Below are 12,154 nucleotides of genomic sequence, written 5' to 3' on the forward strand. Positions count from 1 at the left end.
CACAGGGCATGGGACCCAGTGAGTAGAGCCCTGGCAAAAGCCAGCCAACAGTTCCCAACTTAACACAGTTGGCGAGGATGGTCTTTGGCTGGGAGGACAAAGGACATTAGAACACAGAAATAAGGGAATCCCCAGGCTGAGGAATTGAGAAAACAGGAAGCGAGCGGATCTGAGCTGGAGGCAGACTCACCTCTGTACCAGAAGGGGCCTTCGCTTGGGGAGCTGGCTCCACTTGTGAATGACCTGGATGCCAATGCCTCGAGCTGATGCTGGCTGGAAGTCAAGTGCAGAGGGAGATGAGATCGTTCAAGGCCAATACACCAGCATTCCCATTTTCAGACCATGGCCTACTACCCCCTGTGACCCACTCACCGGTTTAACAATCCACTTTTGGCGGCTGTTGCTCTCCCAGGCTTTGCGCAGGAGCTTGGCATCCTGGGGCAGGATGAAGGACTGGGGGAAGAAGCTGAACTCCTTCTTGCCAAAGCGGCTCTGCATGCGGGACAGGTTCCGCCACAGCCGGTCCTTTCGCCCGATTTGGAATGAACCTGGGAAGTGGTTCAGCTGGAGCAGGGACAGAGTGAGAGCAGGGAGAGGCCCAGGTAAGACCATCCATCCTGTTCCACCTTCCTCAGCAACTTTCTAAGGTCTTGTCCATCTTATCACTGTCTCCTGTCCTCAAGTGTTCAGCTGCTGAGCACTCACCAAAGGGTGAGTAAGGCCCTGGCCAGGTGGCTCAGTGGAAAGAGCACTGTCCCAGTGCAGAGGTGGCAGGTTCCATCCCAGTCAGGGTACGTATGAGAAGCAACCAACGAGTACACCACTAAGTGGAACAACAGGTTGATGCTTCTCTCTCTCCCTCTCTTCCCCTCTCCCCTTCTCCCTCCCTTCCCCTCTCTCCCCAACCAAATCAATGGGGAAAAAATTATAATGATTAAAAGACAAAACAACAAAATTTTAAGCCTTCTAGGAACTGATAGTTCACAACATATGACAGTGATTAAGGGAGACAAGATATTCACCTTAGTGCAAAGAAAAAACTATTGTTTTTTTCCACAACAGCCTATAGAAAAGCACCTGGCCTTCAGTAAAGCTGAGGGTAAGGGACTCATTTGTTCCATTGTGAGACCAGAGCACTCTACCCATATTCAGCTTGGAGAAAGGGAGGCAAACCACAGTGGTTACAGGGGAATATACTAAACTAAAAACACTACATCTCAAGACACACTAGAGAAGAAAGTGTCTTTGAGAGGCGGTGACTGCCCAAATCACTGCAGCTAAACTGCGAAATGTACATGACCAGCTAGGGTCTCACACTGTACCCTCTCCTGTACCCTCTCCACTTCTCCACAATCTTCCTGACTTCTCTGTCACCGCCCTCGCCCCCCAGGACCAGTCTCCTCCTGCCTAGTCCAAACCCCCGAAGAAGAGCGCTTCAGAAAGTGCCCTTACCTTCTGGTGCTCCTGAATAGATCGGAAACTAGGAGACTTCATGTGGTGACCCCAGCAGCCCAGCCAGTCATCATTTCCTATAGAAGGCACATCAGGGCGTCAGCCCCTGGGACACGGAGGGGAAGCCCAGTGGCCCCAGAAATAGCACTGGGCCTGGGCAGAGCTCCCAGACCCTATTTTCTAAGAGTTACCATGGCGCTGTCCTACATGAGGCCCTGTAGTCAGGGATAAAACAATGGCCCTTTGTCTTCCCATCCTGAGGAACACGTTCCAGCCTGAGGGAGTTCAGGGCTTTGTCCTCCCACAGAGGCTGGCAAGTTCGAGACAAGATCCCCACAAGCAGGAGGTACCTAGGGCTCTTTTCCTGCTAAAAGCCGGTCTGCTGGGGCTAAGGACAGGCTCAAAGTAAGGCAAGTGACTCACTCTTGCTAACTTTGAAGTGGGACCGTCCAATGGTCTGCTTGACAATGTTGGGGGTCACTGTGCTCATCTTCCACCGGAGTAGCTTCCTCTGCTCCCAGGGAAGCTTCTCCACTGGGGGAGAGTGGGGTGAGGGTGGAGAAGAGCAGGAGAGTCATGGTTAGAAGATAAAAAAAGATGGCACTAGTGCTCAACCTTCCCTAGGTAGGCAAGTCATGAAGTATTGTTCCCAGTCAGAGTTTTAAAGGAGTGCAACACTTTGGGGAAGAAAGGCTACTGCACAGGGAATAGAGACACAGGAAGGAGGGGGGTTGGAAGGGGAAAGAAACAGGTTAGAGGGCAAGAAATACGCACGAGATTATTGGGCTGACAAGGATCAGCTCAAGGAGGAACAAGAAAAAGGTTTCCCTACCAGACTGGTGGACCAGGTGGGGAACTGCGCCTCACAGCCATTCTGAAAAGCTCCACCCACCCATTCCTTTGCTACCTCCTCCCAACTCCACTCGCTTTCTTCTCCTGGGGGCTCTTCTGGGCTGATCCACTTGGCCAGGTTTACCTTTCTCACCCTGAGTGCCAAAATAAATGGTAGGAGGCACATTGGGAAAGAGACTGTAGATGAGGGCTGGTCGAACAACTCTCTCATTGGAAACAGGTTTCTTCAGACCCTCCAAGCATCCCCTAAGAAAAGAAACAGACCTGTGAAACAAAGGGAAAGCCACAGCCCTGAAGTACTGTTATTTTTACATGTTTTTGGAGGTGCTGTCTTTTAACTTGTACTTCTACAAAGACAAGTGGTCAATAATTATTGAGCAAATATTAATCACTAAGGTGCTAGGGTTAACCTATACACAGCCACACCATTAAATATCATTTAAAGATAAGGTGTCCAATACTGTACTTCATTCTGTGATACAGCTCCAAAGTTTCCTGTGACAAGCCACAGGCTGGGAAAATCCCGGAAAACAGTGGTTCTGGAAGCAGGTAACAAGCTTGGGTGGATATCAGTAGAGGAATATGGTACACTAAGACAAAGAAAAATAAATAATGGAGAAAAAAAAGAATTAAAGGGGGGGGGGGGAAGCAGAAAAGACCTAAGATGAGGTACAGAGATTTTTAAAAAGAAAAAGAGAAAAAGCAATAGAAAGAAATAGTGAGAAATAGTGATACTTCTCTCTCTCTTTTTTTTTTTTTTTTTTTTTTTGCAAGAGAGACAGAGAGAGGGACAGGACAGGAAGGGAAGAGAGATGAGAAGCATCAATTCTCCATTGTGGTGCCTAACCAGGCGGTGGCGCAGTGGATAGAGCGTCGGACTGGGATGTGGAGGACCCAGGTTCCAGACCCCGAGGTCGCCAGCTTGAGCGTGGGCTCATCTGGCTTGAGCAAAAGCTCACCAGCTTGGACCCAAGGTTGCTGGCTCAAGCAAGGGGTTACTCGGTCTGCTGAAGGCCCGCGGTAAAGGCACATATGAGAAAGCAATCAATGAACAATTAAGACGTCAAAACAAAAAACTGACGACTGAAGCTTCTCATCTCTCTCGGTTCCTATCTGCCTGTCCGTATCTATCCCTCTCTCTGACTCTATCTCTGTCCCTGGTATTAAAAAAAAAAAAAAAAAATCTTCATTGTGGCACCTTAGTTGTTCACTGATTGCTCTCTCACATGTGCCTTGACTGGGGGCTACAGCAGAACAGGTGACCCCTTGCTCAAGCGAGTGACCTTGGGCTTCAAGCCAGCAACCTTGGGCTCAAGCCAGCGACCATGGGGTCATGTCTATGATCCCATGCTCAAGCCTGTGACCCCATGCTTAAGCTGGTGAGCCCAGCGCTCAAGCCAGATGAGCCCGCACTCAAGCTGGCAACCTCAGGGTTTTGAACCTGGGTCCTCTGTGTCCTAGGCCTATGCTTTATCAACTGAGCCACCGTTAGGTCAGGTTCTAATTCATTTTATATTTAGGTTTCTCTGAAGATAAACCTGGTTGATTAACGCTTGTCTCCATTTGGGAAATAATTTGAAACCAGGTTTTTATGTAACAGTATGGTAATCCAGGTCTGGGAATCTGGGGCAATGGGCCGTGGGGTCCCTGAGGTTGTTTCAACACTGGCTCGGCCAAGGCTACCTCAAGAAGTCTCAGAACAGTGAATATCTCAACTATCTATCAGGTACAAGCTGAGAGACCCAGATCATTTCTTTAAATGGCACTGAAAATGGAGAGAAGAATATTATTCTCTCTACTGAGCTTGTATCATCTATAAATATTACTACACAATATTAACTTTTAATTTATAAAAAGCCAATCTACCTATTATTTTGTAGCACAACAGAAACAGGCACTGTATATAAAACATTAGTCTTTTAAACCTTAGAGATTATTAATGAATTTTAGTGGGCCAAGTTAAATACTAATTCCCAATTAAATAATTCCAATTAATTCAATTCTATTCCTAATTTCCAAAATATTTTAGTTCAAAGGCTTTTCATTTACTAAGTATTAGAATTTAAGACTGTTGAAAATCATGAAGAATGAGTTAATTTAAAAACAAAGAATTGAAAACTCTGATAATATTGTATGTCAAATGCAACTGAAAAATAAAATTTATAGAAAAGCAAAGACAAGATAGGAATGTAAGACAGTACATACACTCTGGAAAAGTTTTAGCAGTTTCTTAGAAAACTAAACAGGCAATTACCAGACAACCCAACAATGGCACTCCTGGGCATTTATCTCAGAGAGATGAAGACTTATGTTCATGCAAAAATATGTACATGGTGGTTTATTTGTAATAGCCCCAAACTGGAAACAATCCAAATATCCTTCAATAGGCTAATAATTAAACAAACTGGTACATCCATACTGTGGATTACTAGTCAGCAATAAAAAGAAATGAACTATCGGTATGTGCAACAACCTGGGTGAACCTGCAGAGAATTTTGCTGATTAAAAATTCCAATCCCAAAAGGTTACATATGGCTGTCATTCCATTTGTAAAACATCACTGAAATGACAAAATGATAGAACAAATCAGTGGCTGGCAAGGGTTAAAAGGGGAGGGAATCAGCAGGGATTCTTGCAGTGATGGAAATGTACCTCGACTAAAGTTAGGATCTTGGTTGTACTATAATATACCAGAGTTTTGCAAGATGTTACCATAGGGGGAAACTGAGTAAAGAATTCTGAGAATCTCTATGCATTATTTCTTAAAACTGCATGTGAATCTACAATTGTCTCAAAATCAAAAGTTTAAAAAAAAGTTTAATAATAAAAAGACAGCCATGGCCAGATAGCTCAGTTCTTTAGAGCATCACCTGGAAGCTCAGAGGTTGCCAGTTAAGGCACATACAGGAGCAGATCAATGTTCCTGTCTCTCTCTCTCTCTCTCTCTTCTTCTTCTCTCTCTATAATCAATAAAATAAGCATTTAAAAAAAATAAAAGACAGAAAATCTTTATTAGCTGCCTCTCAAGAGAACTGGACTTATCCTGAAGAGGCTTGGCCTCTTGTCTAGCAATGCTGAAAACCATGACCTTATAAGAGCTACTTAACTTCTCTGGTCCTCAATTATTACATCTGAAAAAAGAGTCTGGACATGATGACCTCCATCTCTAAAATTACACGATTCTTACAAAATGAATATGGAACTGAAAATGCAATAAAATATTACTCAGTAGAGAAAAAGGAGCATGCCTGACCAGGCGGTGGCGCAGTGGATAGAGCGTAGGACTGGGATGCGGAAGTACCCAGGTTCGAGACTCCGAGGTCGCGCGCGGGCTCATCTGGCTTGAGCAAAGAGCTCACCAGCTTGGACCCAAGGTCGCTGGCTCCAGCAAGGGGTTACTCGGTCTGCTGAAGGCCCACGGTCAAGGCACATGTGAGAAAGCAATCAATGAACAACTAAGAAGTCGCAATGCGCAACGAGAAACTGATGATTGATGCTTCTCATCTCTCTCTGTTCCTGTCTGTCTGTCCCTGTCTATCTCTGCCTCTGTAAAAAAAAAAAAAAAAAGAAAAAAGAAAAAGGAGCAATGTTTTCACCGATCTTTCATTGCCAAATTTCCTAAAATAAATATATAAATCATTCATAATTGAGAAAAATAAGATTTTAGCAATCCAATTTCTGATTTTAGTAATCCTTAAAATGGTTGGAATTCCTCAACCTCCACACGCTTAAAAAGCCTCAGAAAAGCTTGAAAATAACATTTTAAGCCTCAAATAAATAAGAAGGTCTGTGTATTTTGTAGAAGTTAATATATAAACAAATGAACAAACTCCTTTAGTGAATGTTAAGACCCAAATCACCCTTAAGGTTGAAAAAGGTGGAACTCCAAGTCACTTACAAGTTAAATATCTTTCTCTAGGGAGAGCGCCGGTGCTTAGTGAACATCCAATATATACAACCAGAAGCAGCTTTGCTTTCCTTAAAGGAGAAGGGGTTAGGCTTAAAGTAACAGAATTTATGCACCAGACTCAGGGTACTATGACAGGATTTCTATTAACCTTCACAGGAAGTCCCAATTCTGTCTCTCCACTTTCCAAAAGCTCTCCACCCTGCTGGTCTGGGGTCTAGAACTGGTACAGCTCCTGCCACCATCACAGTCACAGAGAGGCAGCTTGCTCTGTCCATGCTAACCTAGGCATGAAAAGCTCCTCTTCCTCTTAGCTTCATCTGAGGCACACGTGACACAAAGAAAAGCAGCCTGAGTCTAGTGCTCCACATATTATTAGGCAAGCCTGCACACACAGGACTGAATTTTATTAAAATTAGAACAGAAATTTTTAATTAAAATAGAAAAACAAAACTCACCAATTAACCATCCATCCATCCATCCATCCATCTATCTCTCCATCTATCTAGTTTCTTTTACATTTCAGTAGATTATTTTTGTTTCAGTAGATTATTTTTAAAAAGAAAAACTTTAATCTTTAGCACTTTAGGGGGGGTCTTTTCAATATTTAATAAAACAATACAATTGATAGCAAAGCCTCTTATTGAAAAGGTTGGAAGTGGTGGGAAGAACAAGATGATGCTGAAGAATGTTGACTTTCTACCCAAAAGGTAGTGTATATGATCCTTTAGCAAGTTCCAAAAGTCTCTAGCACAATGACATGTCCTCATTTATAGTAATTTCCTCGCAGTCCTGCATTCCTTCTCTCCCCCAACTCTCCATATCTCCGCTATGCAACACCCTACAGCTCTACCTGTTTCACAAGTGAAGGGCCTACAGCAGGAGATCAACTTTTTGGGGCCCTAGCTAGAGATAGGTTGATGTCACTCAGACTCCCCCAAAGGCAGTCAATAAAATAATCTAGATTAAAGCTATAAACTTTTAATTCAAATTCTTATTACAAAGGATAATGCCAATCTTATTTCCCAATATAAAATTAACCTCAGAAGGCAGCAAAAGAGCATTTTTTTAAAGATTTTATTTATTGATTTTGAGAAAGAGAGAGAGAAACAGGTGAAAAGTGGGAAGCATCAACTCGTAGTAGTTGCTTCCTGTATGTGCCTTGACCAGGCAAGCCCAGGGATTCAAACCAGCGACCTCAGTGTTCCAGGTTGACACTCTATCCACTGTGCCACCACAGGTCAGCAAAAGAGCATTTCAAAAATCTCTAATTAATGGTATATCTCAGAACTGTTTCTGACAGTGTGACATGCTTATAATGCAAGGTGGCAATTACCCTCAAGTGGGTGGCCTAATAATTTAATAATTTATCTCTTTGTTAACTATTATTAATTTTCTAACCACTTCTTGAAATTTTTTGCTTTTCACTTAAACAATTTCCTGGAGCCTAAAGACTAAATTATAGCCTCAGAAATATGGTTCTTTTAAAAAAAATCTAATTGACAAGATATGTTTCTGGTCCCTTCCATCACTACTTGTTTAAATACTAAAGTCCCAAATGTAAAAATGTGGTAAAAATGAGTGAAGGTCGGCCCTGGACAGTTGGCTCAGTGGTAGAGCATCGGCCTGGTGTGCAGGAGTCCCGGGTTCAATTCCCAGCCAGGGCACACAGAAAAAGCGCCCATCTGCTTCTCCACCCCTCTTCCTCTCCTTCCTCTCTGTCTCTCTCTTCCCCTCCCGCAGCCAAGGCTCCATTGGAGCAAAGTTGGCCCTGGTGCTGAGGATGGCTCCGTGGCCTCTGCCTCAGACGCTAGAATGGCTCTGGTTGCAACAGAGTGATGCCCCAGATGGGCAGAGCATCGCCCCCTGGTGGGCATGCCAGGTGGATCCCAGTCGGGCGATGCGGGAGTCTGTCTGACTGCCTACCCGTTTCCAACTTCAGAAAAATACAAAAAAAAAAAAGAGTGAAGACTTAGGTGATTAATCTCTTTATAATCTTAGAAAATGAGCATCTACCAATGATCTACACAACCAGCACTCACCGAGAGATCACTGCTACCGACTCACTGGAAGACACAGCACTGAATGAGGAGCACTCCGAGTCTCCTGGGGAGGGGGAAGCAGAGAAGTTCTGAATGGGAGAGGCTACTGCACAAACTCACGAGCCTAGGCAGCCCTTCCTTGGACACCCTGGCTCAGCCTTCTTCCTGAGCCACAATCACTACCCTGTTACTGCCTTCCTTGAGCTCAACAGCCGCAGGGAGAAGGCAAGAGGGGTGGGACAGGATGACTAGAGAACAAAGTCCTTCAAAAGTCACTACCCGGCCCTGGCTGGTTGGCTCAGCGGTAGAGCGTCAGCCTGGCGTGCGGGGGACCCGGGTTCGATTCCCGGCCAGGGCACATGGGAGAAGTGCCCATTTGCTTCTCCACCCCCACCCCATCCTTCCTCTCTGTCTCTCTCTTCCCCTCCCGCAGCCAAGGCTCCATTGGAGCAAGGATGGCCCGGGTGCTGGGGATGGCTCCTTGGCCTCTGCCCCAGGCGCTAGAGTGGCTCTGGTCGCAGCAGAGCAATGCCCCGGAGGGGCAAACATCGCCCCCTGGTGGGCAGAGCGTCGCCCCTGGTGGGCGTGCCGGGTGGATCCCGGTCGGGCGCATGCGGGAGTCTGTCTGACCGTCTCTCCCCATTTCCAGCTTCAGAGAAATACAAAAAAAAAAAAAAAAAAGTCACTACCCGCTAACTACCCTTCGACACCCCCCCCCAAGGTGAATGAATAATGTTGGTGATACAGTGACTCAAGGACCTGGCTCACAATGGTTAGCCTCCTTCCCTAGCAGGTGGCAATCAATTTCCAGTTGGAGATGAGACGGCCTCCTACTCACCCTCCTCGTCTTCATTCTCATCATGGCTGCAGCAGTCTTCCAAACCATCTACCAGCTCTTCTTCTAGATCTTCAGCCTCAGCCTGATCTAGCTGGAGGTCAGTAGCTGATCTGTAAGAAAGAATCATGCCCCCAGCCAATTCTATAACAGAGGTTACAGTTAGATTCGCATTCCTTCATCATCTCCCAATGTTCATCTCTTCCCCAGTCACCAGTCGCTGTCGCTTGCCCGAATCTCATAATGTATTTTCCGTGCCCTCAGAACTTAGGTCTAGCCATATTTCCTCATCCCTACATCCCCTATTTTGCAGAGAGGCACTATGTCTTCCATCTTCTCTGGAATCCTTCAGAGCATATAAGTCTAAAATTCTGCATTGAAAATAGCATCAATGAATGTCTGATTATTGACTTCAAAGTCCCTACACCACTCTCTGGGAGCTCAGAACAAGAAAGGCCTTGGTGAACCAAGTTAGTAACAAGGAGCCAAGAGAAGAAACCAAGCACATATACGTCCTATCTCAAAAACAACTGTCATACCAAGAATGACTGAGAACCTGATTTGGTTTGGAATTAAATAGAAAAGTCACAGGCCTCAACTCACGATGTTCGGAGTTTTTATTTCTCCCTGATTATAAACTAAAGCAGGGGTCAGCACACTCTTCCTCTAAGGGCCCAGACGGCAAGTATTTTCTGTTCTGTAGGCCATTCAGTCTGCCCCAACTACTCAACCCACCACTGCCACAGGAAGACAGCACAGACAGCAGCAAAGGAAGGAGCAAGGCTGCACTGCGATAAAACTGGACAAAAGCAGGCAGTGCGTGGGATTCGGCCTGTAAACTATAGTTTGCTGACTCTGCCCTAAAGTGAAAACCGTAATTCTAGGGCAGCTGAAAAAAATAAAATCAACCTTCAGAGACACAGAGTCAGTGTCAGCAAGTTTTGGTATATACATTCTACTGCTCTGAATCAAAAACGTTCTCCAACTCACCCAATATCCTTAGCAGGTGAGTCCACCTCGCTGGCTTCTTTATGCCCCTCCTTCTCAAGCTGGCCCAGATGGACGGAAGAGAGACGGGTGGCCACATCGGCTAAGCCCAAGGGCTGAGGGGGAGAAGGCAGAACTGGAGATTTTTCTTCTCCAAGTGGTGGCAAGTCAACAGCAGACCCACAGGCCGGGCTGTGGCCGAGCCCACTGGTGTGTGAGGCAAGGAGGTGAATGCTAATGCGTTTGGTACAGAAAACTGTACTGTCCAAACCCAGTGTGTCCGAGGCTCCAGGGAGGGTCCTAGCGCCCACTGCAGCGCCCTCCTGAGGGAGCTGCTGGCCTGCCATAGGCTTCCACCGCCCACTCCTGCTGAGGAGATCCCACTGCAAGCTGCGGTTCATGAAACAAGACTGTTCAAACTGGTAGCCTGGCCCCGGCTTCTCAAAGCCTCTTGCGGTCAGCTTCCTCACGGCCTCAGTGAACTGAACCTCCTTTGTCAGAGCCTGGGAAACGGAGTCGCCATCCAGGCCACAGGGAGGTGGCTTTATCTTCATGGCTAAGTCACTCTGCTTGTACTGGGGGGAGGCAACACTGGTGGTGGAAGTGTCTAAGGAGCTACAGGTAGACAGGCTGCTATGGGCAAGGGCACCATGTAGGACAATGCCATTGCTCTTGGGTACCTTGTGTTCAACAGGCTGGAGTGCACAGTCTCCAGTGCCCCCTGAGTGATGCCAGGGGACAAAGTGGATCTTGGGTGTGAATACTGGCTTCAGGCCCTCTGTGGCCTGTGATAAAGGCACTTGAGCACTGTTTGGCCGCATGAAGGAATTGTTATTTAGCATGGGCTTGTAGGAGGAGGAGGAGGGAGAGGAGAGTGGAGACGGGATCTTCCCTGAGATGGCAGAGGCCAGCCTCTTCCCTGACAGATTCTCCCCAGCTGCCCTCAGCGAGCAGTATGGATCTGTGGAGGAGGATGCCACGGGCTGGGCCATGGGAGAGACTGTGAGAGAACTGGCCTTACTGGCAGTGAGTGTGACAGGGAGGCGCTTCTGAGGAAGACCAAAAGGTCTTTTTTCTGATGGGCTTGAATGCAAGCAGACAGATTCCAGATGCTGGTCTGTTTTGTGCCTATAGTTGGAGCGGCGGTACAGCAGGGTAGTTTTGAACACGCCCGGGAAAGAAGGTGGGTAACAGGAGCTGCTGTGGCCTGCAAGGGCAGCTGTGGGCCCGGAGCTATGAGCAGTGAGGGGGCAAAAGAAATATGTCGGCAGCTGGGGGACGCCCAGGAGGCGTGGGCCCAACCCTGCTGACAGAGTCTCCACGTGCCTCTTCTCCAGCTTCCAGACTGGCTTCACCTGCTGATGATCCTGGGCCCAGACTTTGCCCTCAGAGGGGTTCTTAGGTGGAGGGGAAGGCACTGTGCCCGAGGGACCACTCTGCCTAAAGCTGTTTCCCTGCTGGAGACCAACTCTGCGGTGCTCTGTCCCTGTGGAGGCCATGAGGGGACCACATCACGGCCACACAGCCCCCGGGCCGGGCGCAGGTGAGGTGCCACACGTCTCCAGCAGCAACCGCTGCATGCTCGAAGTCTGTCAGCCTGCAGGGGAGAGAAACAACTAGGTATGTTACAGTCCCAGGAGGACAAAGACAAGGCTACAGTGGCCCTGGGTAAACAAGAGTCCCACTTCGGTATTTCTTGGGTAACCAGTGTTGGGTGTCATTTGAGAGAACGTAAGATTCCTCGGGTGTTTGCAGTGGTCTTCCCGCTGCCTTCTTTTTTTTTTTTTTTTTTTTTTTTTTTTTTTAACAGGGACAGAGATAGAGTCAGAGAGAGGGATAGACAGGGACAGACAAACAGGAACGGCGAGATGAGAAGCATCAATCATCAGTTTTTCGTTGCGACACCTTAGTTGTTCATTGATTGCTTTCTCATATGTGCCTTGACCGCGGGCCTTCAGCAGACCGAGTAACCCCTTGTTCGAGCCAGTGACCTTGGGTCCAAGCTGGCGAGCTTTTTTTTGCTCAAGCCAGATGAGCCCACGCTCAAACTGGCGACCTTGGGGTCTCGAATCTGGGTCC

The 12,154-nt window shown here is 46.9% G+C and overlaps 1 protein-coding gene across 3 annotated transcripts in view; it reads right to left on the reverse strand.

Annotated features, from left to right (window-relative positions):
• The window catches only part of TTLL4 (tubulin tyrosine ligase like 4), a 44,657-nt gene that overhangs the window by 10,070 nt on the left and 22,433 nt on the right, over positions 1-12,154 (reverse strand). For all 3 annotated transcript variants that reach the window (XM_066279418.1, XM_066279419.1, XM_066279420.1), the window contains 8 exons: positions 10,079-11,672; positions 9,092-9,201; positions 8,254-8,317; positions 2,429-2,550; positions 1,876-1,986; positions 1,453-1,529; positions 373-564; positions 191-273 (listed from right to left, as the gene is read on the reverse strand). In XM_066279418.1, the coding sequence (XP_066135515.1) occupies positions 191-273; positions 373-564; positions 1,453-1,529; positions 1,876-1,986; positions 2,429-2,550; positions 8,254-8,317; positions 9,092-9,201; positions 10,079-11,574 (2,255 nt within the window). In that variant the 5' untranslated portion in view covers positions 11,575-11,672. The remainder of the gene's footprint in view (positions 1-190; positions 274-372; positions 565-1,452; positions 1,530-1,875; positions 1,987-2,428; positions 2,551-8,253; positions 8,318-9,091; positions 9,202-10,078; positions 11,673-12,154) is intronic.

Source organism: Saccopteryx bilineata, chromosome 5, assembly GCF_036850765.1.
Source record: "Saccopteryx bilineata isolate mSacBil1 chromosome 5, mSacBil1_pri_phased_curated, whole genome shotgun sequence".
In the NCBI taxonomy this organism is placed as follows: domain Eukaryota; kingdom Metazoa; phylum Chordata; class Mammalia; order Chiroptera; family Emballonuridae; genus Saccopteryx; species Saccopteryx bilineata.